We start from the raw sequence: 27,775 nt of genomic DNA, 5'->3' as shown, positions 1-27,775 counted from the left end.
CACTTCAGACTCAATGCCAGTGATTCCACAGAGTGGTAATATTATATTTTATTATCCATTAAAGGCTTTTACAAGTAGGAGATATCGCTGGCACTATAATCTTGATTGGTCAAATTTTAATCACAAGACAATGTTTTGTTACGTCACTGTGTTTGTTTCAGTGCTAAACCTACCATTAGTGACGTCACGCCACTGTCGTTCTGCTAGTTAAAGGGACATTCCTGAGTTTGTTGCATTGTAAGATGTTTCCAATCTAATTAAAATTAGCTCCACTATTACATGTGGATCTAAAGACAGCCAGCTGAAGCTCATGTCCACCAATCAAAACCTTACTTGCAGAATCCTGCCAGTGATTTAAAAGTAACAACACTGCGTAGTCCCCAATGTCCAGGTAACATTTCGTCTGTAAATAATAATTTAAATATTGACCAATCACACTTCGCCTTTTATAACGTTATTTGGGAGCATACAAATTCTAAAAATATCGGGCGAGTCTATTTTAGTGGCCGCAGTACAGCGAACCATACCAATATGTACGGGGTGGATTATCAGTCTTCAATTTTACATTAAAAATTATTTATTTATTTATAAAATAAAATAAAATTAAATCAGTCTTCAGTTTTACATTACAAATTATTTATTTTATAAAATAAAACATGTTTTAAGGCATTCGTAATTCACACGAAACATGTCGTATACCCTCAGGATAATTCGAAATGTTTTAAAATTATTTTTAAATCACTGGCAGGATTCTGCAAGTAAGGTTTTGATTGGTGGACATGAGCTCCAACTGGCTGTCTTTAGATCCACATGTAATAGTGGAGCTAATTTTAATTAGACTGAGATGTTTCCGACTAATAAAATATTTCTACGATTAAACTTACATATTAAATATATTTTCTAGTTTAGAATATCAGTGTCTGTATATTAAATGTGTTTCTGGTCGTCTTAATATTTGTAAGAAGACCAAACTGGATTCTGTTTTCAAATAATTTCGTACGTATGAAAAAATAATATTTTAGAAAATAAAATGAGATTTAACCTAGTACAAATATTAGAATGATCAGAAAGACGTTTAATATACTCCCACTAATATTTTATGTGGAAAATTATATTTAATATGTAATTACAATCGTTAAAAAGTCTTTGTTGGTCGATAGCATCTAAAACATTTTAGCAAACTCAGGAATGTCCCTTTAACGAGTCTACCGCTGACATTCAACCCACATTACTGACATTGTTTACAACTGTCGCAAATGAAAAGACTGATAATGGATGATAAAAAGAATACCCCCCTTGTGTCTTGTGATATCATAATTTATCAGCACTTGTTGATAAAAGTATAAAATCCTCAGCAAGCCTCCACTAATCTCCCCTATCCTCTATAAATTTATGTGCAGACATTATTTGATAGTATTTGTATTACTATCCCAATCTCAGGCTCAGTGTGTTCTATATTTGTTTTGTTTAACGACACCACTAGAGCACACTGATTTATTAATCATCGGCTATTGGATGTCAAACATTTGGTAGTTCTGACACATAGTCTTAAAGAGAAAACCCAGGCCGCTACAATTTTCCATTAGTAGCAAGGGATCTTTTATATGCACTATCCCTGACAGGATAGCACATACCACAGCCTTTGATATACCATATGGTTAAGGACCACACACAGATATTGAGAGAGGAAACCCGCTGTCGCCAGTTCATGGGCTACTCTTTTCGATTAGAAGCAAGAGATCTTTTATATGCACCATCCCACAGACAGGATAACACATACCACAGCCTTTGATATACCAGTCGTGGTGCACTGGCTGGAGCACGAAATAGCCCAATGGGCCCACTGACGGGGATCGATCCCAGACCGACCGTGCATCAAGCGGTCGCTTTACCACTGGGCATCTTTTGTCAGTTAGAGACAAAAAACAAAATGAAACCAAACAATACTTATGATTCATTTATTGTACATTGAATTATTTACATAATGACGAACACGATGAAGACAACTTCGTTAATATCACATGACAGTCACATGACCTGGAGTACAAAGAGACTTGCACACTAGATGGCACTGTTCAATAATCACATCACCATAGAAACAAATATCAGTCATTGCACGTACAGTACACCTCTAGATACAGTAACTTGCCAAAAGTATCTTGTAAAATATTATTTTCAGCCCAGACAGTTGAGGTGTGTTCCCAGGACAGTGTGCTTGAACCTTAATTGGATATAAGCACGAAAATAAGTTGAAATGAAATTTTATAAACATTTTAAAAATCAAATATCGGTAATAGGATTTCAAAGTCTTTAGGATCAAAGTATTAAAAAGATTTCAAATGTCAGGATTTCAAAATCTTCAGTGTATGTTTTAATATGGATTTCTGCTTCTTTTAAGTGTAAAAACATGAAAAATTTAAAATTGTTAAAATCAGAGATGATAAATTTCAAAGCATGTTGTCACATCAACATGGATGTGGATAAGAGAAAAACATGCTTTTAATTTACTCCTCTGAACTCTGTCTTGCATAGAGATATGAGGTCAGATGTGTCAAATGGTTATATGACTGGATTAAAAACAAAACATGGACCCGCTATAAAGTTTATGTAGCATTTCAAATCCTCAACCAAATGGTCAGCAATAAGTAGTGTCTGAAATACGCATTGCTAAATCTGACACAATAGACTTTTAATAATGTTTAGTTCCTTCAAGACATGAAACGTACATGTTAGTGACTCGTACAAATGCTACGAGATGAAACCTTGCATGCCTGTCTGAAAAACAGCTGTCGGTTTCCAATAGAATTGTTGGGTTTATGTTGTGGTGCTTATACCAGTCACTTAAATAAGTTTCATGTTGTGATGCTTATACCAGTCACTTAAATAAGTTTCATGTTGTGGTGCTTATACCAATCACTAAAGTAAGTTTCATGTTGTGGTGCTTATACCAGTCACTAAAGTAAGTTTCATGTTGTGGTGCTTATACCAGTCACTTAAGTAAGTTTCATGTTGTGGTGCTTATACCAGTCACTAAAGTAAGTTTCATGTCGTGGTGCTTATACCAGTCACTTAAGTAAGTTTCATGTTGTGGTGCTTATACCAGCCAAGTAAGTTTCATGTTGTGGTGCTTATACCAGTCACTTAAGTAAGTTTCATGTTGTGGTGCTTATACCAGTCACTAAAGTAAGTTTCATGTTGTGGTGCTTATACCAGTCACTTAAGTAAGTTTCATGTCGTGGTGCTTATACCAGTCACTAACATAAGTTTTATGTTGTGCTTATACCAGTCACTAACATAAGTTTCATGTTGTGCTTATACCAGTCACTAACGTAAGTTTCATGTTGTGCTGCTTATACCAGTCACTAACATAAGTTTTATGTTGTGCTTATACCAGTCACTAACATAAGTTTCATGTTGTGCTTATACCAGTCACTAACAAGTTTTATATTGTGCTGCTTATACCAGTCACTAACATAAGTTTTATATTGTGCTGCTTATACCAGTCACTAACATAAGTTTCATGTTGTGCTGCTTATACCAGTCATTAACACAAGTTTCATGTTGTGCTGCTTATACCAGTCACTAATGTAAGTTTCATGTCACAAATCAACTTGAAAATGATAAAACAAAATGTTCAGTGTGTCAGATTTTTTTAAATGTGCAAATTTTAGACAGTACTTTGAGACCGTTTGGTTATCGGAGATTTATTGTTTTCAATATTAAGTATGCTCTGGACCTATCTTCACATATAAACTGGATAGGACAAAAGGAAACATGATATGCTTTGAAAAAGTCATTTTATGAATATTTTGTTTTCTACCTATTGTTTTCCTTTAAGAAAGTACATGTACACCAGGGCTAACTCTGCCACTCGCCAAATTCGCCAATTGCAAATTTTAGGAACAATTGGCAAATTTTATTTTAATTTGGCAAAAAACAATTCAAGTACTAATTGGCGTTTTGTTGGAAAATAACTAGCTTTTGCATTTTTTGAGATAATTTGGTGAAATGTTTTGTTCATCCAGAGCTGGCCCTGTATACTGACTGAAATAAATAAGGGATCACATAAACATTTAACAGCGACACGTCACTGCAACTAAAACCGTCGTCCATATCAAATTGTGAAATCTACAATTGCAATCGACATGTTGGTATTTTACATGTACATTACGGTGCTTTTGATGAAATAAATTCTGACAACAATACTGAGTGTTCCCTTACTTTTTTCTCTCAGTATAAATAATCAGACTACGAGACTGCTGTGTAAAAGAGATTGATTGGTGATATAGACACTCCCACCGCACCCCCACCTGCTACTGACCCTGGTCGGGCTGCTTGTGCTCTCTTGCACTTGCCAAGCGAGGGCGGTCTCTTGCCCCACCCCCTCCAACCCCTTTCCTGTCCTGGACGAAGGAGCCATCATAAATTGACACCTCTGCCCATGACAGGCGTGCGATGATACAACATATTGCTCTGAATGTGCATGCTAAACCCTATGACCTGACCTGTTTTAGAACTATTTGCAACAAAAGTCCCTCATAAAACAGATACGACAATCAGAAACCCTCGGATACCCCACACATAGACTAATACATCAACAATACAGCAACACCTATTATGTAGGAACACCCACCCATCCTTCCTTCCACCCACCCTCCCTCCCAAATACACCCCTTTGACATTTAAACAATTAAAATAGTTAAGAGGCTACTTGGTAAATCTGTACATAAAACAGTGGAATGTCCCAATACCCTTTTCAGACCATATTTACAGGTGCTTTGGAGAATAAATAATAAAAATAAAAAATCCCTCACCCCCTTCCACCCTCCAAAAATACCCCCCCCCATCCACTTATGCCTGATTTTCAAACAGAGGGCGTGCTTTATTTGTTGTTGAAAACATATATCTTCAATAGTCGAAAAAACATAGACCAGATATGATAAATTAAAAAAAAACCCAACCCCCCCCCCCCAAAAAACCCCACCCCAATTAATATTATTTATTAATAATTATAGAGAGTTGAGGGCAAGTGAACATACCCATCATGCGTAGGTATGGGCTTGCTATCCTAAATTTTTTTAAGGCAAAACTTGCCAAAATGGTGTCTTAATTCTTATGAATTTACTGGATAAATTTCCGTCACCCAAAATTCAAATAACTACAGTAACTTGGAAATGTCGCTGCATAATGTTTAAAGACTGAGAGCGGGTGAAGAAAGGATGTAACAAAAATGGCCTCTTAGGTTTAAAAATGCCAATTTCTTCACACTATGTAGACCCTATATTATTACAGTTTTCCTGATTCTTTTTTGTTTACTTTTCCAACCAGTTATTTTATGCTAGGCCCTTAAAGAGTATTTAACAAACTGTTTACGCTAGGCCCTTAAAGAGTATTTAACAAACTGTTTACGCTAGATCCTTAAAGAGTATTTAACAAACTGTTTATGCTAGGCCCTTAAAGAGTATTTAACAAACTGTTTACGCTAGATCCTTAAAGAGTATTTAACAAACTGTTTACGCTAGGCCCTTAAAGAGTATTTAACAAACTGTTTAAGCTAGGCCCTTAAAGAGTATTTAACAAACTGTTTACGCTAGGCCCTTAAAGAGTATTTAACAAACTGTTTACGCTAGATCCTTAAAGAGTATTTAACAAACTGTTTACGCTAGGCCCTTAAAGAGTATTTAAAAAACTGTTATGCTAGGCCCTTAAAGAGTATTTAACAAACTGTTTATGCTAGGCCTTTAAAGAGTATTTAACAAACTGTTTAAGCTAAGACTCTTAAAGAGTATTTAACAAACTGTTTACAGTAGGCCCTTAAAAGAGTATTTAAAAAACTGTTTAAGCTGGGCCCTTAAAGAGTATTTAACAAACTGTTTAAGCTAGGCCCTTAAAGAGTATTTAACAAACTGTTTACGCTGGGCCCTTAAAAAGTATTTAACAAACTGTTTACGCTGGGCCCTTAAAGAGTATTTAACAAACTGTTTACGCTGGGCCCTTAAAGAGTATTTAACAAACTGTTTAAGCTAAGACTCTTAAAGAGTATTTAACAAACTGTTTAAGCTAGGCCCTTAAAGAGTATTTAAAAAAACTGTTTAAGCTGGGCCCTTAAAGAGTATTTAACAAACTGTTTAAGCTAGGCCCTTAAAGAGTATTTAACAAACTGTTTACGCTGGGCCCTTAAAGAGTATTTAACAAACTGTTTAAGCTAGGCCCTTAAAGAGTATTTAACAAACTGCTAGGGGTTTCTAGGGCGGGTGGGTAATCCATACAAAGGAGGTGTTGCCTTTTAAACGTCGATCAGTACAGTACAAAAAAACTGACGCAGCAGTTCCTACAAAAAGACAACGGACAGAAATATGTAATACTGAATGAGCACGTGCTGTGCCCTGTGTCTACTTCTCGTTTGATCTGACCCTCGTAAGGGTTAACGTTACCCTTAGTTGAGCAAAAAGTGTTTTGAAACGGTACATTTCAAAAATAATATATATATATATATATGTATGTATATTTATATGTACGAAATATATTCACAGAGATGAACTAGTTTAAAACAGAGTCACGGTCGATGTGGCAACAATATTCTGGACTGTTTATATAAAATGATATTGGCAATATTCGTTGCCACATAATACAATATGCATTTTACGTTACAAAATGCCATCACAAAATGTTCAAACAGTTCCAACCACATTGTGTCCCATTTTGGTTTCAGTCACTTCCATGTGCTGGTGAAAAGTCCGTTGCTATGGAGATGATGCATGAAATGACACATGAAATACATGTAAAGTGTTCCACATATTAACCAGTTAATATGGCGTATATATGTTTCTATAGTCTGAGGTATTTTGAATGAAGTAAAACAAATTGCATTTGATTAATATCAAGCTGTTTGATAAATTATGCATTTTCACGTAATATGCTTCATCTCACAGCCATTTGTTCTGTGTCACAAACTCAAAACCGTGGTGTGTTCCATTTAAATGTCACAAACTCAAAAATGAGACGTGTTCCATTTGAATGTCATAACTCAAAACTGCAGTGTGTTCTATTTGAATGTCACAAACTCAAAACCACGTCATATTCCATTTGAATGTCACAAACTCAAAACTGTGGCATGTTCCATTTGAATGTCACAAGCTCAAAACTGCAGCGTGTTCCATTTGAATGTCACAAGCTCAAAACTGCAGCGTGTTCCATTTGAATGTCACAAGCTCAAAACCGTGGCGTGTTCCATTTGAATGTCACAAACTCAAAACCGCGGCGTGTTCCATTTGAATGTCACAAACTCAAAACCGCAGCGTGTTCCATTTGAATGTCACAAGCTCAAAACTGCAGTGTGTTCCACTTGAATGTCACAAACTCAAAACTACTGTATGGTCTGTGTGCCACAAACTCAAAACTACTGTATGTTCTGTGTGCCACAAACTCAAAACTGCTGTATGTTCCTTCTGTTAAACTCAAAACTGCACTCAGTTCTGTGTTCCAAACTCAAAACTGCAGTGTTCCACAGTCACTTGAATGTCATAAACTCAAAACTGCAATGAGTTCAGTGTATCACAGACTTGAAACAAAACATCTGCTCAGTAGCCTGACATCCTGTCAGGGGAGACAATTGACTTTTTAAAATCAGTCATAAAATCAGTTTATGTTATATTTTCTCCCGGTTGCACCACAACCAGGTGTAAAATATTTCAATACTGTTAAGCATTTCTTTCATACTGTGAAAATATGTATTATCATCATCATCATTGTCATTTGGTCGTGGTCCTCAAGAAACATCCAACAGACGTTTCTGGTCTTTAGTTCCTTCTAAACTGACGGAGACATAATGAATATTAGTCAGTGTTCCATTCACAAAAACCGACATCTGCCCTACAATTCAAATGTTCTTCCCTGTATCCAGAATTTGTTTTTTGTTTTTTTAAGTTCCTTCTCTCACAGACTGAAAACTTACCATCTGCCCTATGAACGAAAATGTTTTTCCCTGTTCCACACAGGTATCGGAAGATGCTAGTAACCGACGGACCAGTTACATATTTTCAGAGATTGGGGAGAAGTGGAGCAGTGTACCCTTGCCCCTTTCCTCCACCCCCTTCCTGCCCTTCCATCGCCTACATTACGGATATTGCAAACAGGTCTCCATAGCAACTACCACTCCATACTGAACTGCGAACACAGTCTTGAGAACACACGTGAAACAAAAACCCGGTCACCATAGCAACAACACCCAGTCTGAAGATAGCACCATCTTGCTGAATAATAATAATTTACATTTTGACGATCAGTCGCTGCCCTGTAATTCTCGTTTAACAAGTTAAATAAACACCCGTCTTCATCGCAAAGTTCCTCACGCCGCGTGTCAGAGGTCAACGTTCGTGTGTAAGACGTCGGAACATTGCGTTCCATTGTTTATGAATGTCCGTGAACCGTTTGAAGGGGACTTGCTGAATGTGCTAAATTCGATGGTTCCTTCTGAAAAGAACAAAAGAAAAACATGTTAATTTTAGTTTTCTTGAACCCTGGCATTGTCAAAATGAGCTGGGGATAATAAAATTAATTTTAGTTTTCTTCTGTTAAAAACTCCAAAATCAAACGGATGTATAAAGAGACAATCTTTTTCAAATTGGACACTGCATTTCATGTACTTTTAACAAATTGTAAACAGCAATTCTCTTACTATAATCTTTCAAAATGTTATAAAATATTATCCATCAATTTCAATGATTTTAGGGTATGTAATTTTTACCCACTGTATTCTCTGGTACAACCCCTGAATATCGTTAAAAAAAAAAAAAAAAAAAAAATTATAATAATAATTTAGCATTGGAGATTAAAGTCAATCTACTTTGTCAAAATTATTTGATGCAAAAAAAAACCCAAGCTGAAATCGGATAAAAAAGCTGGAAAATCTCATCCAAATAAATGCTGGTATGCAACCTTGATTACAACACTACTAACTAACAAAATGAAGTGGTGCTCTGGCTTGAGAGTAGACAACTCAAACTTTCAGTGGTCAGCCTATACTAATATTTTGCATGGTGGTTACCAAGTGACTGTACCTTCTAAATATAGCAGCTGGGGTTTGTGTGTGTGTGTGTCTGTGTGTGGTCTTTCAATGTTGTAGTATATTTTTCACAGAATTTATTCTGATACAGAAATAAAAAAGTAATTTTTCAGCATTTATAGATCAAATACAATCTTATTTTGTGACAATTATCTTATGCCCCCCCCCCCCCCCCCAAATCTAAAATCGGATAAAAAGCAAACCAAAACACATCTCTATAGCCCCGGACAGAAGAGCCGGCCGAGGTCAGCTCTTGTGCCCAGGACAGGTGTGCGCTACAACAGCTTGCTCTGAATGTGCATGTAAAACCCTATGACATGACATGACATCTCTATAAATGGTGGTGTGCAACCCTGATTAGCACACTAAGACCTATGACCTCGCTCACCGTTGCTGCTCAGATCCGTGTTGGTTGCCTGGTCCTTGGTCGTGTGTTCCCGGCTCTGCGGACGCTTCCGTCGCCGCTTGTGCTTTCCCTGATTCGCCGTCGCGCAACTGCTCGGCGACAAATTGTCCATCGAATGATGTCCGCCACCGTAACCGTGGCAATCGCCACACCCGTCGTGCCCCACGCCCGGCGACAGCTGCTCCTCGGACATGCACGTTTGAGCATACCGCACAGGTAGGTGGTACTTGGGAGACCGCCTGCAGTTCGGTTCGCTACCGGGCGCCATGTCGGTCTCGTTCCCCGAGTATCCTTGTGGCGAAAACGAATGAAATGTTGCTAAGTTACCACTGGCTTGCTGGACGTGGTAGTCCCCCCCGCCAGACAGTTCCTGTTGTTGTTGTGGCACACAGTTCTGACCCTGCAGCCCCCCCACCCGAATGTCCGGGGAGTCTGCGGCACTGTTACAAGTGTTTATCGTGTTGAAGTTGTTATCACTGGTGTTCTGGTATAGGTTGTATCCCGGAACAACACCGTTAGCCATGCCGTGATGCTGAAAGAGAAGAAAAAAAAAGAGGATTTATTGTTATGTGCAGCAGACAGTGAAAAGTAGGTCACAGTGGCCTAGTAATAGTATGTGACAAACGACCATCCCAAGTTGTTCCTACATGTGAGGTTTGATGGTCCTGTATGCATCTGTGTGCAATATATGGTCCAGACAAGGATTTACTGTTATGTGCAGTAGACCATGAAAAGTAGGTCACAGTGACCTAGTAATAGTATGTCATCCCAAGTTGTTCCTACATGTGAGGTTTTATGGTCTTGTATGCATCTGTATGAATGAATGAATGAATGAATGAATGAATGTTTAACAACACCCCAGCACAAAAATACACATCGGCTATTGGGTGTCACAAATGGTAAATAGTGTATGCATCTGTATGCGAGATATGATCCAGACAAGGATTTACTGTTATGTGAAGTATACCGTGAAAAGTAGGTCACAGTGACCTAGTAATAGTATGCGACACACCACCATCCCAAGTTGCTTCTACATGTGAGGTCTGATGGTCCTGTATGCAAGATATGGTCCGAACAAGAATTTACTGTTATGTGCAGTAGACTGTGAAAAGTAGGTCACAGTGACCTAGTAATAGTATGCGACACACCGCCATCCCAAGTTGCTCCTACATGTGAGGTCTGATGGTCCTGTATGCATCTGTATGCAAGATACGGTCCGAACAAGGATTTACTGTTATGTGCAGTAGACTGTGAAAAGCAGGTCACAGTGACCTAGTAATATTACGTGACACACTGCCATCCGAAGTTGTTCCTACGTGTGAGGTCTGATGGTCCTGTATGCATCTGTATGCAAGATATTGTCCGGACAAGAATTTACGGTTATGTGCAGTAGACTGTGAAAAGTAGGTCACAGTGACCTAGTAATAGTATGCGACACACCGCCATCCCAAGTTGCTCCTACATGTGGGGTCCGATGGTCCTGTATGCATCTGTATGCAAGATACGGTCCGAACAAGGATTTACTGTTATGTGCAGTAGACCGTGAAAAGCAGGTCACAGTGACCTAGTAATAGTATGTGACACACTGCCATCCGAAGTTGTTCCTACGTGTGAGGTCTGATGGTCCTGTATGCATCTGTATGCAAGATACTGTCCGGACAAGGATTTACTGTTATGTGCAGTAGACCGTGAAAAGTAGGTCATGGTGACCTTGCAATAGTATGTGACACACCGCCATCCCAAGTTGTTCCTACATGTGAGGTCTGATGGTCCTGTATGCATCTGTATGCAAAATATGGTCCAGACAAGGATTTACTGTTATGTGCAGTAGACCGTGAAAAGTAGGTCACAATGACCTAGTAATAGTACGTGACACACTGCCATTATTAATATAATAAACTCGTACCGGGTTATGTTAAATTAATAAAATATAATAAAGTCGTACTGGGTATGGTTTGCCTGGGTCTGGAGTTGTGTTTTCCATGTCTGACATGGGGTTGACGTTGATGTTCATCTTGTTGTGGTGATTGTGTGGTAGGTGTCCGTTGGCGACCAGGCCGTTGAGGCCGTTGAGAGGGTAGCCGTTCATGTACTTTTTCCTCATGCTCTCCGAGTAGATCCGCTGGGCCTGGTCCTGGAACTTGGTCGTGTGCACCACGCCCGACATGGCTGGACGAAAAATAAACACAGACGTTATACACAGAACCTTTTTTCGTTTTAAGTTTAAATGCTGTTGAATGCTGATCAGTAACTATTATATAACCATTTACAATTATGTAGCAATCTTTGAAGTTTGAGTGGGGGGAAGACAAAGTGAGTTGAGAGAGAGAGGGGGGGAGAGAGAGAGAGAGAGAGAGAGAGAGAGAGAGAGAGAGAGAGAGAGAGAGAGAGAGAGAGAGAGAGAGAGAGAGAGAGAGAGAGAGACATACACAAAGAGAGACATACACAGAGACAGGGAGGGGGGGGGGAGAAAATCTGACAGAGAGAAAAGAGATGAGAGAGAGACAGAGACACAGAGAGAGAAAGAGACAGAGACAGAGGGAGGGAGAGAGGAAGAGGACGCGAGTTGAGAGAGAGAGAGAGAGAATCTAACAGAGAGAAAAGAGAGAGAAAGAAAGAGAGAGAGAGAGAGAGAGAGAGAGAGAGAGAGAGAGAGAGAGAGAGAGAGAGAGAGAGAGAGAGAGAGAGAGAGAGAGAGGGAGCATCACCACCACCACCACATGAACCAAAGTTAATATTTAAAACCTCACATACCAAGCAACGCCCGCTGTTTCCTCTGCCTCCACCAACACATGATCATGAAGACAATGAGAATAACGAAGAGGAATGCGAGGACGATCCCTAGAGCGAGATACAGCGTCTCACTGCTCAGCTGTGTGTCCGTCTTCCCTTCGATCGGCTCATTGTCGTCATCATCCGGGGTACGTGCCGGGCCGTCGCTCTTTGACTCAGGCTGCCGCGTCTTTCCTTTGGGGACGTTCTCGGGCTGGAGGGTTGGGAGGTCGGGGAAGTTGGGTATCTTGGGGTTTCCTGACGCCGGGGTTCGCTGGACGACTGTGGTGCTGTAGTCGCTGGTGCCAGCTGAGTTAAAGCACTGCATGCGGATGCTGTATTCCGTGTCGGGGGTCAGCCGGTCGAGGATGTGCTGGCGGATCCCCGCACCCAGGATTGGGATCTGTTTGTCCTTCTCCTGGGAGTGGAACGGCTTGTAGTAGATGTAGAAGCCTTCGATAGGCGAGGAATCGACGGGAAGATACTGAAAGATCGATCGCAGGTTTCTGTCACAATCCATACCCATAATGGTATTACATTTAGGTCACACAGAGACTTAAGTAGAGAAAAAAAAGTAAAGTTTGTTTTATTTAACGACGCCACTAGAGCACATTGATTTTTTATCTTATCATCGGCTATTGGACGTCGGACATATAGTCATTCTGACACTGTTTTTTAGAGGAAACCCACTGTCGCCACATAGGCTACTCTTTTACGACAGGCAGCAAGGCATCTTTTATTTGCGCTTCCCACAGGCAGGATAGCACAAACCATGGCCTTTGCTGAACCAGTTATGGATCACTGGTCGGTGCACATTTAGGTCACACACAGGCTTAAGTATATGCAGATGAAAGAAACTTTAACAAAATATTTTTAAGGATAAATTTTTGTCTTTTATCTGAAGAAAATGTCCAATTTTCCTAGTGCTTGAGGAGGTACCAGCCCTTCCTCACTATCTCTATAAATTTTAAGACTTACATTATATAACCTTCTACAAAGTACAGACTCATCAATGTCAGCTCTAAATTTTATTCGTAATATGTACTCAACAACGAAAGTTTAGCTAATGTTAAAAGAAATGGCATGACATTTATAAATTAACCTAATTTTATCAATTAGTATTCACATCTGAAATGTTTACCATTTACAAACAACATAAGCTCATCAACCTTTGCCTTAACACAACAGGAGGACCTGGTTTTCTTTCAAGTTTATTCAACCATGGCATATTTAGACGTCATAAAAGATATTTGCTAAACTTTCGTTGTTGAGTATATATTGTCTATACCGATCAAAACACACTTCGGTAATAACCTTTATTTATCAACTGTCTGTTAATTATCTATCTATTACTGATGCATTTATATACATACCCGCCACTTCACTCCAATGGCGTAAACCTTTTTGTCGATAGACTCGTCAAGATACTCTATCGGTTTTGCCTCGAGAATCTTTGGTATGTCCACCGGTGGGCTGGGTTCCTTGCGTGGCGCCACCTGGAGAGTGAAGCGTACAGAGTTGTGTCCCACCTTGTTATCGTTGTTTGAATACACGGCCGCTATACGGAATTTGTACGTGCCACCTGGAAAAGAAAACAAATAAAAATGCTTTATAACTGCTGTCGCAAAATCATAACGTTGCAGTGGTAGGTGTGTGGCACTGATATAGCCACCAGAGACCAGCACCTTTCACGGATGGAGAGACAAGGACTGGGAAGTGGAGGTGGACAGCGAAAGAAGTTGAAAGATAGGAAGAGCTGCCAGCTAGATCAGAAACAAATGAGATGGAAGTTAAAGGAGAGGAAGAAAAGTGAACAGTGGGATTAAAAAAAGGGAGAGACAAACAGATAGAGAAAGAAAGAAAGAAAGATAGAAAGACATGTTTTATTTAACAATGCACTCAACACATTTTATTTATGATTATATGGCGTCAGACATATGGTTAAGGACCACACAGATATTAAGAAAGGAAACCCGCTGTCGCCACTTCATGGGCTACTCTTTTCCATTAGCAGCAAGGGATCTTTTATATGCACCATCCCACAGACAGGATAATATATACCACAGCCTTTGTTACATCAGTTGTGGAGCATTGGCTGGAACAAGAAATAGCCCAATGGGTCCACCGACGGGGATCGATCCTGGACCGACCGCGCATCAAGCGAACACTTTACCACTGGGCTACGTCTCACCCTCCCTGTTATGAGTGACTGCTGGGGGTAATAAATGGAAAATATACACCGAGTCTATATAAAAATATAAAATGCCTCTCACCAGGTTTAAGCCGGGATACCTCGTATCGCCGCGTGTACCTCGCGATCTCCACGTCCTCCGTCCGCCACTGACTCTTGGTGGGCGAGATCTCCTTGTACTGGACGCGGAAAAACGTGATGGCCAGTCCGTCGTTCTGCGGCACCGTCCAGTTCAGCATGATGGACGTCTCAGACAGCTGAGTGACCATCGGTTTGGACGGAGGTACTAGTTTCACTAGAATGGAATAAACAGAAAAAATGCTTACAGGTATCATCATAGCTTTCAACTGGTAATGTTGGAACTGAATTTAAATTTAAAAACAAGCATTTTATGAATACTGCTGAAGTAATTTTCATTTCATTTCAAATTATTTTCGTGCTTATATTCAATTAAGGTTCAAGCACTAAAGTTCATTCCTGACGTGACGCGTTAAGTATTACATAACCACCAGCTCGCCAGAGGGCGTACTCACTGAGATGGTACAAAATGGCTGCGCCCGTTATATATAATAGCCATCACATTTAACCATTTTATTAATTAACTATACGATTATACGTGTTGATATTAAGCAATAATGTGCATTATATATCGTTAAATATGCATACCAGGCCAAATGCCTTAATTGTCCTCTCCTTTAAGGTTCAAACACTAAAGTTATACATGTCCCCTAAAAGGCATAACGAAAAAATTTTTTATCTCCTAAATTTAAAGACCATAACTGTCAAAAATAGATGTGTTGAGTGCGTTGTTAAATAAAACATTTTTATATACAAAATTTCAGCTCACTATCTTGAAAAACAGAAGTCCTAACAACTCTATGAGGAACACATGGATTGATGGACAGACAGACGGACAGACAGAGAGAGACAAAACCCATAGTTCACTCCATTTGAACCAACAGGCGACTAATAATATTTATTATATATATTTCTAAAATTCAGAGGTAATTCAAATTAATTATTCTACCCGATCTTTGATATGGAACGAACATCAATTAAAAACAATTGACAGAATTACTGAGTGTGATAAAATTAAGCTTTTCTCCGATGGTTTACCTTTCTCATCGAGTTTCCGTCTTGCTTGTTTGCGATGTTTTTTCTTTTTCTTGTCTTTACGTCTTGCCTTGTTCTTCCTTCGTCCGCTGTGCGTCTTCGGTTTTCTCTTTCTCTTCGGTTTCCGAATGGGGATGACGATGTCTTCGGTCGTCTCGTTGTTGGACGCTGCCATGTCACTCTCGGTGACACCCGTCACAATGTCGTCTGAACGTACAAGAGATTTTATCATTATTTTACACAAATAACTTTATACCAAGTTAAAGGTATGCAGTCCACTAAAAACAATGTTTGATATTTCAAGCAGAAACTTACACTTTCTTATTCATTTTGACTATTTGTGACACAATATTTGTTATGTTATGATCTTTTTTTTTAAATATCGGTTAGAAATATATCCTATTTAAAGGTCACAATGAGTGATAGTTCCAGAGCTCTCAAGTTGGAACTTTCGCAAGGAGTAAGATTTTGTCTGGTCGGAGTCCGACATCGTGAATCCGAATAAACCGACGTGGGAAGTAAGGGCACTGACAATTGGTCAAGGTTCGAGATTCTGACCAATAAACAACGTGGACACCTAGTATATGATTTTAATGCCTTACGATGCTTAACCGGGCTGCCTGGCAGTTGGAGGCTTGTTTGTCGGTCGTCGAGATCGATCGAATGAACAATAAAAAATATACATGTATAAAAAACATTTTTGCTATAATGTTTAAAATGCGTGAGAAAATCATGTACCAGCGTGATAGCATGACACAACGTTCAAATGCGTGAGTCTCATGCTGAATGCGTGAGACTTGACAAGCACTGCAGTTCAGAACACTTCAAATGATCAAGACCATAAGCTTTAAAGGAAACATGTCACGTAAACCATATTTGGCACCAACCATGTACAATTAATTATAAATTGAATCACCTAAAAAAAAAAATTATAAAAAATTAATTACTTAAAATATCTCCATAAAAGAACCCCAGATACGAGCTCTTAGCGGAAATTGCCGATCTTTAATGAGCAGGGTAATCACGAGGTCCGTGACGTCAGAGACGCGTCGCTTGATCTGAAGCCTTACACTTAAAAGCATTAGTCCGTACCACTCATAAAGAATCTAAGACTTGCACAGCTTACCAAAACAATGAGTGTTCGTTCGCAAAACGTTTTGCCGTATCAATATGAGCTGTTAGTAAATGAAGAAAGACACACATTTACTTACAACAGTGATACTGATGAAAAAACGGATAGCGAGTCGGAGGGTGGAGAAACTGATGGTGCCAGACCAGACCGGTCGACCAATTTACAGCCCGGAGCCCGAAAGTAACCCGGAGACAAAACCAAAACTCTGATGCTAATGCCGAGGTGTATACTGTTCATATTTAGCATAAAGATACACCTCGATATGATGTATTTAAATATGTAAAAAATATAAATGTAGGACAAACATTTTTTGGTGGGTTTTTTTTTTTTAGAAAATATCGCATTTTTTATGTTCGGGCTGTACATAATGAAATCTGTATGCACAGTGTAAACAAACGCTCTAATTTACGACAAGGCGCTTCACTTTCATTAACCTGGCTTGTAAAACAACATAAATGACTTGAGAGTATAATCAACTTTTAAACTAAATATATTTCTATTTGCATCAATAGAACGAAATGGGGTTATAGTATTTTTCTCTCATAAAAAAGTAGCATATTATTAGGCCTATTGGTAGGGTGCGTTAGAGTAAAAACGACCACTCACGATACCCAAGTGATAATTTTCTTTTCTTTGGTACTACGTAATTGGTCAGTTTTGTAATTTTAGATGGGAAAGTCTACTTAATCAAGGGTTTTACAGCATTATTTACAGTAATGAAGCAGGGCGGCTGATAATGTCCATTAACATTGTACTATAGTCGCGATAGGTTACGCCACAATACCCTGTGATCTTAAAAAAACTGGCACGTATTTTGTACGTATGTCTAGACCGTGGTAATCACTTACCTGGTCGATACCCTGCAATATACACCTGCCAATCAGGAATCACATGTGCAGGCCACGGAAAGAAAGGACCAATTAACTAAAACAACACTCCCATTCTCAAGTCAGCCCGTGGATGAAACATAATAGTTATTTCGACACCGACAGTAGTGGTTTATTTTGTATTGAACTTCGTGTTGCTTTGGGGCTTCGGGCGATGAGGAACGTTTTTGTGACGTATTCCGCCCGAAGATTAAAAAACATTATTTAAAATTATTATTGTTTTCTACACATTTTTTAAAAACATATTTAAATACATCGTACTGAGATGTATCCTCATGCCAAATCCCATGTTTGTATATGCCATATTTAATTACTTGTTGACGTTTCCTTCTTCGGACGGTGAATACAGATTTTGTTATGTAGGCCTACAGCCCTAACATGAAAAATCTTCTTTTTTTTCCAAAAAAAAAAAATAAATAAAACATTCTACATTTTTGTTTTAACATATATAAATACATCATGCTGAGGTGTATCTTTGTGCCAAATATGTACAATGTACACCTCGGCATTCGCAACCGAGTACTGTTTTTGTCTCCGGGTAACGTTCGGGCTCCGGGCTGTAAATAGGCTGACACCAAAGTACTATGCGGTGTTGGTGTCCAATCTTTTCTTTTGCGATAAAATACACGCGTCTTTCTTCGGATACAATCCTTTGGAAAACCATAAAAAGACAATCCCGATCGTTTAAACTGTTTATTTTTACACCCAAAGCCGCGCAGTACGGCACTGTTGGACTGAAAAGATCGTAAGCCCCTTACTCCATATATAAACAGTTAACAACAATGGAAGAGTACAGCGGCTCTGACGTCACTTCCCTTTTTTTCCCGAACGCTCACGAAGAAATATGCATAAATCGTACTTTGATACTGATTAGCGTAATTTCTTCATTTTAAGTTAACTACACGTATTTTATTGTTATAAAGTTATTTGTATATTATTTTTATATCATTTTTCTTTTAAAATGAGCTATAATATGGTCTTGTGTCATGTTTCCTTTAACGTTAAGTCTAAAGAATAAAATTCAAAACATTTTTGGGTTGTGAATTGCTAGCCGAATCTATAGGTGCTCAAAAATAACTTTTTACACAACTAGATATAGAATATGACTATTTAAAACCACGAATATCTTTACTTGAAATACCAAACCTGCAAACATTGATAGCTTTACTTTTAACTTTTTACACAACTAGATATAAAACATGACTATTTAAAACCACGAATATCTTTATTTGAAATACCAAACCTGCAAACATTGATAGCTTTACTTTTGTAGATTCCATAAATTATTGATAACATTTATTTCTATTGGTGATATGTTTTTTAAAATCATCTCAATTTGACCATAGTTGACCATTTTTAACAAGAACACATTACTGAGTTTTTCAGCATACATACCTGATTTACCAGAGGGGTCAAGACCTTGACCTGTGACCTCCACACTTATGGTGGCATGGGCAACTCCAGCATCATTGGTTGCTAGGCACTGGTACAGTCCTGCATGCGATGGTACAACCTTCTCCAGAGAAAATGTGTTACCTGAAAAAATATCAATAAACATTATCAACTTAACCTTTAAACTATAGGATTATTATTATTATTTTTTTTTAATAAAAGGTACAAGTTTTATAAATGAAAGGGTAAGCATCATATTACAGAACTGAAATAAATTTCTACCCCAAAACCTCAAAGTACTAACCTATCTGATTATATTATAAGAAGTAAACAGAAAGTAAAAAGGGGAGACAACTCCTAAGAAACAATTTTAAGTATGGTAATTTTAATTATGAACTGTTCTAAGTTAGTTGCCATTGTAATATAATTCTGATAAACAGAGCCTTTTCAGCGACTAAAATTACATATTGAACACATTTTCTTGTTTTAGAACATTGTCATATGAATGTCTAATGTGTTTATGGTCATCTTACTGTTTGTAGTAGCCCTAACTGGATTTTATCTCCAAATAATTTCGTTTTTTTTATCCTGCAACCAGTTTCTACCAGCTGATAATGATGACCGATTAAAGCAATAACGTATACTAGCAGATTATGAAGGAAGGAAATGTTTTATTTAACGACACACTCAACACATTTTATTTACAGTTATATGGCATCGGACATATGGTTAAGGACCACACAGATATTGGGAGAGGAAACCCGCTGTCGCCACTTCATGGGCTACTCTTTTAATTTAGCAGCAAGGGATCTTTTATATGCACCATCCCACAGACAGGATAGTATATACCACGGCCTTTGTTACACCAGTTGTGGAGCACTGGCTGGAACGAGAAATAGCCCAATAGGTCTACCGACGAGGATCGATCCTAGACCGACTGCGCATCAAGCGAATGCTTCACCACTGGGCTATGTCCCGTCCCATGACTTTATGAATTAAAATTTGCAAAGTATAAATTGCTTCCAGTCCATAAAATTAATTTTGAACCTTGTAAAATTAAGAAAGAATTAAATTTTAAAGTTACCTCCAGTCTGGACCTTCTTAGCATTGAAGAACCAGGTTATGTGCGGGTCAGGTCGACCTTGAACTTTACAGCCCAGCTCAAGCTCATCACCTGCTGCCTTGACAACCACCGTCTTCAGTGGGTGCACAGCTGGGGGTTCTGAAAGAGTAGCAAAAACAGAGTTATTTCCCTTTGAACATCTCCAACATTTTGAGACCAAAAAGTTTAAAATTATTAAACATAACTGCTACCAATAAAATTTGACACTTAAGTTTTAAAATTATTAATTACACTTGAATGATATCAAAAACAAAAATGTAAACATTCATTGATTTCAAAATCCTATTTGTTAAGCTTTGCACTAAATTATTTCTGTAAAATAAAAATAAAAAATATTTATTTTAACATTTTTTTTTCTTGACCATTTTCTCACTGTACTGAATTTGTTCCCAACTCCTTTGGTAGTCATCAGAACATAAAATAAGTCATGTTCAGCTGGAAATAGATTTCTTACCTGTGACCTGAAGTGATACGGGTTTCTTCACTGTTGTGTCAGTCCCGTGACACAGATATGTCCCAGCATCCTCTATCTGAACATTCCTGATTCGAAGATTACCTAAAATAAAACCAATATATAGACTGAATATATCTATTTATTATACAATATTTAGTGAAATATCTTAAAATATCAGTGAAATAAAAGAGTTATCAGTGACGATAACACATTTTAGAGTGAAAATTTCATTATTTCATTCTAAAATGTGTTATCGTCACTGTAGAAAGTGTTATCTTCAATGCAGAATGTACTGTTTGTTTGTTTGTTTGACTGAAAACGGACCTTTTGAGAAAATATAATAATTATTATCTCATTAATATTCCCTTAAACCTTTATGTCAAATGGTTATAATTAAAATCAAATTTTGAAAGTCTTTGATTGTCTCTAACAATTTAAACAATTTATATTGAAGAATTCACAATTAAAAATGTGGCTATGATTGAAAAAAGAATGCTTTACACCCCCCCCCCTCCTTTATGCCATCCCCAAATTTTAAATTTTAAATTTTTTAATTTAACAAACACAGAAAGTGACTAGGTAAATACTGTGATGCCTTTAGTCTTATGGGGAGACAACTACTATCGTACATTGTTCCTGTCTCATCCTTATGAAACTGAGCTGCCCCCCCTCCTTCCCTCCCATATGTATGCATCTCCAAATGTTTAATTTAAGAAACACAGAAAGTGACTCAGTAAATATTCTGATGCCTTTAGTCTCAGTTAAGGGGAGACAACTGCTGTCATACCTTGTTCCTGTCTCATCCTTGTAAGATTGAACTCCCTCCCCCTCCATATGTATGCATCTTCAATTTTTAATTATTTTTTAATTTAAGAAACACAGAAAGTGACTCAGAAAATATTCTGATGCCTTTAGTCTCAGTTAAGGGGAAACAACTGCTTTCGTATTTTGCTCCAGTCTCATCCTCATGAGACTGAGCTGCCCGCCCCCTCCATATATATGCATCTCCAAATTTAATTTCTTTTTTTTATTTAAGAAAAACAGAAAGTGACTCAGTAAATACTCTGATGACTTTAGTCTCAGTTAAGGGGAGACAACTTCTGCCGTACCTTGCTCCTGTCTCATCCTCGTCAGACTGAGTTGTCCCCCGTACTTGGTCCAGCCCACTGCTGGCACGGGGTAGCTGGACGTCGGGCACTCCAGTAGAATGTCCTGACCCTTCGTCTGGTGGACTGACGTCGCCGTCGTGTCAACAATCACCGTTTCTTGTTTGGAATCTGAAACAGGTCAAGTTAAAAGTTAAACTTTGTTGTGTTTACGAACACCACAACAGGCGAGTTACAGGAAATCGTAAAGTTTGTTTTGTTTAATGACACCACTAGAGCACATTGATTAATTAATCATGGGCTACTGGATGTCAAATATTTGGTAATTCTGACATAATCTTAGAGAAGAAACCCGCTAAATTTTTCCATTAGTAGCAAGGGATCTTTTATACTTTTATATGCACTTTCCCACAGACAGGATAGCACATACCACTGCCTTTGATATACCAGTCATGGTGCACTGGCTGGAATGAGAAATAGCCCAACGGACCCACCAATCAATCGACCCACACATTCCGTTCATCAAGCGAGCGTTATACCACTGGACTACACCCAGCCCATGTGCAAGGAAAAGGGTCTAGACTGTAGAGTCATGCTCCCCCACAAACATTACAAAAAAGAAAATTTATTTGGAGTAGGGGGGTTTAATACCCTCACCCCCCCCCCCCCCCCCCCCAACAACTGCATATGCTTTGCACTAGTGCACACTGACATTTGATTCACCAACTATTGGATTTTCAATATTTGGTAATTCTGACAGTCTTTAGAGGAAACGGGCTACATTTTTACACTTTCCAACAGACAGGACAACACATACCACTGCCTTAAACAGCAGTCATGAGATGGGGGGGGGGGGAGGGGGTAAACCCAATTAGAGACCAGGTCCACCCAGGAGATTCGATACTGCAACCCAAGCACCTTTCAGCAGTGCTCAATACTGAAACATAAAATTTATTACCCACATGCTGTACAATAAACAGTTACATCAGTATCATATTACCCACATGCTGTACAATAAACAGGTACATAACTATCATATTATATATGGCATGTGCTGTTTGGGGAACTGTTTTTATACCTATCCATCTTGCTTGGAATTCTCAAAGTCATTTATGAAAAAACGTGTGGTACGGCACTCACGTTCAAAGAAAGAAAGAAATGTTTTATTTAACGATGCGCTCAATACATTTTTATTTTATGGTTACATGGCGTCAGATCACTCACGTCCATGTCATAATTTACACATGTATAATCAAATGTGCACCCATCGTATTTTATAAAGCTCCTGGTGTGACCTTCACTGTGAGTAAAAAAACCTCTAACCAAAGTGGATTACAACATGCAATATGTTTTCTCATCATAAAGTAACAGGTACGGTTTAATGGCTGTGGTATGAACATAAAAGTGAACATGAAAGATCCCGTATTGCTTTCTTCCTTTTTGCCTCTCTCTCACTCCCTTTGTTTCCCTAGACTCTCCCTCTCTCCCTTTCTCTCTCTATCTCTCTCTGTCTCTCTCTCTCTGTCTGTCTGTCTGTCTGTCTGTCTGTCTGTCTGTCTGTCTCTCTCTCTCTGTCTGTCTGTCTGTCTCTCTCTCTCTGTATCTCTCTCTCTCTCTCTCTCTGTCTGTCTGTGTCTCTCTCTCTGTATCTCTCTCTCTCTCTGTCTCTGTCTGTCTCTCTCTCTCTCTCTGTATCTCTGTCTGTCTGTCTGTCTCTCTCTGTATCTCTCTCTCTGTATCTCTCTGTCTGTCTCTCCCTCCCTCTTTCTGTTTCCCCCTCTCCCTCCCTCATCTCTCTCTGTGCCTCTTTCCCTCCTCTCTCTCCCTCTCCCTGTCTGTCTCTCCCTCCTGTCTGTCTCTGTCTCTCTCCCTCCCTCCCCCTCTCTCTCTCTCTCTCTCTCTCTCTCTCTCTCTCTCTTTTCTCCTGTCTGTCTGTCTGTCTCTCTGCCCCACCCCCCTCTCTCTCTCAACCACATGCCAAAATAACCATGTATGACATTAGTACAAATATTTCCTTCTTTTCCTAAACACATTTTCTCCACACCTGAACACTATGGGTTTTTGACTGTAATTAACACACACTGTATTCATTTCCCGTCAATATCATAGCACTCAATTGACTAGATATGTACATTATACTTTCACTTTCACTGCTACACAACCGGCTGAATAAAATACATTCCATGCATCCACCCATTAATTTATCAGATGATTTGGGCTTAACGACATTTCAAACATTGCTTGTTACCTTGCAAGGTCTCTGGGTACATTAATTTAACATTCAAAAATTTCATTTTGCGCTGGTCTATAATTTGAGCACGAGTAAATAGAAGCGTGAATGAAAACCTAACAAACAGATGTATTTATTGAAATACTTTAATCTCTGGATCTGAGAAGTCAAACAAAAGAGCAATACCGGAGAGAGAAAGAAACCTGCAAACGAATCGACTGAGCGACACGCGGCAAGTTACGACTGAATTTCATCAACATCTTTACAAATCTTTCAATAACTAACGTACAAAGCCAACTGAAAGCCTAAAGATTACAGAAGCAAAAAGACCGAAAACGAACAATCTATAGAGGTGAAAGAAAAACTTTGCAGCGTGCACTCCAACACTTCATTTTCCTTTTCAATGTACTTCATCCAGGTGGGCCTACATCTTGATTAACCCTTTCCTTGCCAAGACGTATACAGCACTTGTGCAGTTTGCATAGAGAGAATTAATGTATAATGAGAAAATGTAACACGTTTTTGATGTGTGTGTCCTCCAGTAGCCAGTGACTAATACATCATTTCATTTCAACTAATTTTCGTGCTTATATCCAATTAAGGTTTCAAGCATGCTGTCCTGGGCACACACCTTAGCTATCTGGGCTGTCTGTCCAGGACAGCGGGTTAGTTGTTAGTTGGTTAGTGGTTAGTGAGAGAGAAGAGGATGTAGTGGTCTTACACCTACCCACTGAGTCGTTAAAATTTGCTCTTGGTGGGAGCCGGTACTGGGCTTCGAACCCTGTACCTACCAGCCTGTAGTCCTATGGCTTAACCACTGTGCCACCAAGGCTGGCTGTCCAGGAAAGTGGGTTAGTTGTTAGTTGGTTAGTGGTTAGTGAGAGAGAAGAGGGTGTAGTGGCCTTACACCTACCCACTGAGTCCTTAAGAACTCGCTCTGGGTTGGAGCCGGTACCGGGCTGCGAACCCTGTACCTACCAGCCTGTGCCAATATGGTCTAATACACCAGTGTACTCTAGTGGCTTTCCTCTGAAGACTACAAAGTCAAAGTTTGTTTTGTTTAACAAGACCACTAGAGCACATTGATTAATTAATCATCAGCAGCTCTCTCCCTCTCTCCCTCCCCCTCCCTCCCTCTGTTTCTCTCTCTCTCCCTCTCTCTCTCTCTCTCTCTCTCTCTCTCTCTCTCTCTCTCTCTCTCTCTCAAACATATGGTCATTTTGATGCAATCATAGAGAGGAAACCTGCTACATTTTTCAGTTAGTAGCAAGGGATCTTTTATATGCACCATCCCACAGACATGATAGCACATACCATGGTCTTTGATACACCAGTTGTGGTGCAATGGCTGGAGTGAGAGAAATAGCGCAATGGGCCCACTGACAGGGATCAATCCCAAACCGACCGCACATCAAGCGAGCGCTATACCACTGGGCTAAGACTCGCCCCTAAAGCACATCAATTAATTAATCATCGGCTATTGGATGTCAAACATTTGGTAATTCTGACACGTAGTCATCAGAGGAAACCTGCTACATTTTTCCATTAGTAGCAAGGGATTTTTAACATGCACTTTCCCACAGACAGGATAACACATAGCACTGGCTGTGAGAAAAAAAACCCACCAATCAGTTGAATCAATCCACTTAGGTGGTTTGAGCCTGTGACACAAGCACCTCAGGCGAGCACTCAACCAACTGACATAAATCCAGCCCCCCCCCCTCCTCCTCCACCCACCTGAAGACTACAAAACCCTTTGACATGCAATAGCCAATGATTAACGCACTCAACACATTTTATTTATGGTTATATGGCGTCAAACATATGGTTATGGACCACACAGATAATGAGAGAGGAAACCCGCTGTCGCCACTTCATGAGCTACTCTTTTCAATTAGCAGCAAAGGATCTTTTATATGCACCATCCCACAGACAGGGTAGTATATACCACTGCCTTTGATATACCAGTCATGATGCACTGGCTGGAATGAGAAATAGCACAATAGGCCCACAGACAGTCAGTGCAATAACATTATATAGCAATAACAAAGGTGAACCTAAAAAACCAAAATGTAACAAACCTGGTGATTGGTCAGAAATGGACAAAGAGATAACATGATTGGCTGTCTGCTTCTGTCCAGTGTACGGGTTCACTGCCAGACACCGGTAGGATCTGGCATCTGTTGGCTGAACATTTTCAATCAAAATATTTCCTGAGGGTAACTTATGATAATTATCTGAAAAGAGACAAAGAAGAATTTTTTTAAATTCAAAATCAGTTAAAAGTTAACAAAAGTATCCAGCATAGGTAATATTTTTGAAGTAGGGTAGGATAGGGAACTTTATAAATGTGCCTATATCCAATTTAGGTTAAGGATGCCTTTCTCGGGCTTAAAGGCATATTATCACAGACCACTGACCTATTTAATGGTCTAACAAAATATTACCTGAACAAAAATAATTTGATTTGTCCCTAAATGTACTTTATTCAACCATCTTTATAACCACCATACTCCATTTATTAATGATATTTTGTAAAAAAAATTGAATTATGGTAATGGTCCATAATTCAAAAACTAACATTGCTGAGAGGGTTGACTTGGATTTCACTCCATCATGGTTCAGTTAAGGTGATGCGAGTTAGATTTGGTTTCCAACAATGAATGTAATTTTTATTTATTATCCATTTTTTGAGAAATAGGGTCCTTAAATCCGTGACAGTATGCCTTTAATCTCTGACTTTTTTGAAGTGTGAAAGCAGTGATAAAGAGTGTTATCTGAGATGATTCCTGAAGTGGGCTGTTGCTCTTCATTTTATTCATGTTTAGTACCACACTGTAATATAGGGCCTCCACGACCCCAAAATATTGGACTCAAGTACTCAAGGGTCAAACTCGACCTGGACCCGAGTACCCGACACTTAGATGATGATGAGATTAGGGAATAAAGTTAAATAGCATTATGCATTTTAATTCCAGTGCTGACCATGAATAGCCAAATCATGCCACTATATTGCATTTAGAAACCAGTTGATATGTTCAGGGTTGTTAATAGAGTTTGAAAATAGAAACTAGCGCATGATCATATAATTATTGTGTAACTTATATCATTGATTATCTACTGCTGAAATTATTGTCCTACATTGTCCATTGTATTATAGCTGATCACTGTATTCCACCTTGTACAGGTACTCGAGTCCTGTAAACGGACTCGAATCTTGCTTGACTCAACCTGTGCCCGAATACTCGTGGAAACCCTAGTGTAATACTTAAACAGCAGCAGATATGAAAGCCATTCAGCAAGAAGCTTGTTTTGTTTAATGACACCACTAGAGCACTGATTTATTAATCATAGGCTATTGGGATGTCAAACATTCAGTAATTGCAACATATAGTCTTAGAGATGAAACCTGCTACATTTTTCCTTTAGTAGTAAGGGATCTTTTATATGAGTAGAAAATACACCATATTATTTCTAGTTTTCACATTTTTCCAGCTGTTCTCGAAAGTGATCCTCGAAGCAGGTTCCTTGGCAGGGGGGGGGGGGGGGGAAGGTGAGTGGAATGCCAAAAATCCGATTTTATCCAAATGTACTGAGAAAGTTGCTGACATTCTGTCTTAATTTATGGTAACCGTGGAAATAATAGACAATTGTAGGAAATTTCCTGGATTCCGCGAAAGCACTGATTTATGACAGAGAGTTGGCACTGATCACCGCAATTAGCATCAAAGAAAATCCAATGCATCTGACGCTGCCAGTCAATCTAAGACCGAAGAGCTGCTACAGGGGGGAGACAACTCCATATGCTTCGGCTTGTTGCTTATTTTACTAATTCTATTACCAGCATTTGCATATGGTGTACCTTATGCTCGTTAATGTAATGAATCTAAATTGCGTTAATAGTT

General features: G+C 38.9%; 1 protein-coding gene across 2 annotated transcripts in view; it reads right to left on the bottom strand.

Annotated features, from left to right (window-relative positions):
• Positions 1–1,944: 1,944 nt before the first annotated feature.
• The window catches only part of LOC121386477 (cell adhesion molecule-related/down-regulated by oncogenes-like), a 187,135-nt gene continuing 161,304 nt past the window's right edge, over positions 1,945–27,775 (bottom strand). For both annotated transcript variants that reach the window (XM_041517394.1, XM_041517393.1), the window contains 12 exons: positions 25,952–26,107; positions 21,644–21,811; positions 20,535–20,636; positions 20,042–20,179; positions 18,961–19,101; positions 15,550–15,753; positions 14,516–14,728; positions 13,616–13,824; positions 12,225–12,726; positions 11,416–11,639; positions 9,453–10,002; positions 1,945–8,472 (listed from right to left, as the gene is read on the bottom strand). In XM_041517394.1, the coding sequence (XP_041373328.1) occupies positions 8,360–8,472; positions 9,453–10,002; positions 11,416–11,639; positions 12,225–12,726; positions 13,616–13,824; positions 14,516–14,728; positions 15,550–15,753; positions 18,961–19,101; positions 20,042–20,179; positions 20,535–20,636; positions 21,644–21,811; positions 25,952–26,107 (2,720 nt within the window). In that variant the 3' untranslated portion in view covers positions 1,945–8,359. The remainder of the gene's footprint in view (positions 8,473–9,452; positions 10,003–11,415; positions 11,640–12,224; positions 12,727–13,615; positions 13,825–14,515; positions 14,729–15,549; positions 15,754–18,960; positions 19,102–20,041; positions 20,180–20,534; positions 20,637–21,643; positions 21,812–25,951; positions 26,108–27,775) is intronic.

Source organism: Gigantopelta aegis, chromosome 12 (assembly GCF_016097555.1).
Source record: "Gigantopelta aegis isolate Gae_Host chromosome 12, Gae_host_genome, whole genome shotgun sequence".
In the NCBI taxonomy this organism is placed as follows: domain Eukaryota; kingdom Metazoa; phylum Mollusca; class Gastropoda; order Neomphalida; family Peltospiridae; genus Gigantopelta; species Gigantopelta aegis.
The sequence above is the reverse complement of the archived record's forward strand: the minus strand, read 5'-3'. Positions and strand labels throughout refer to the sequence as shown.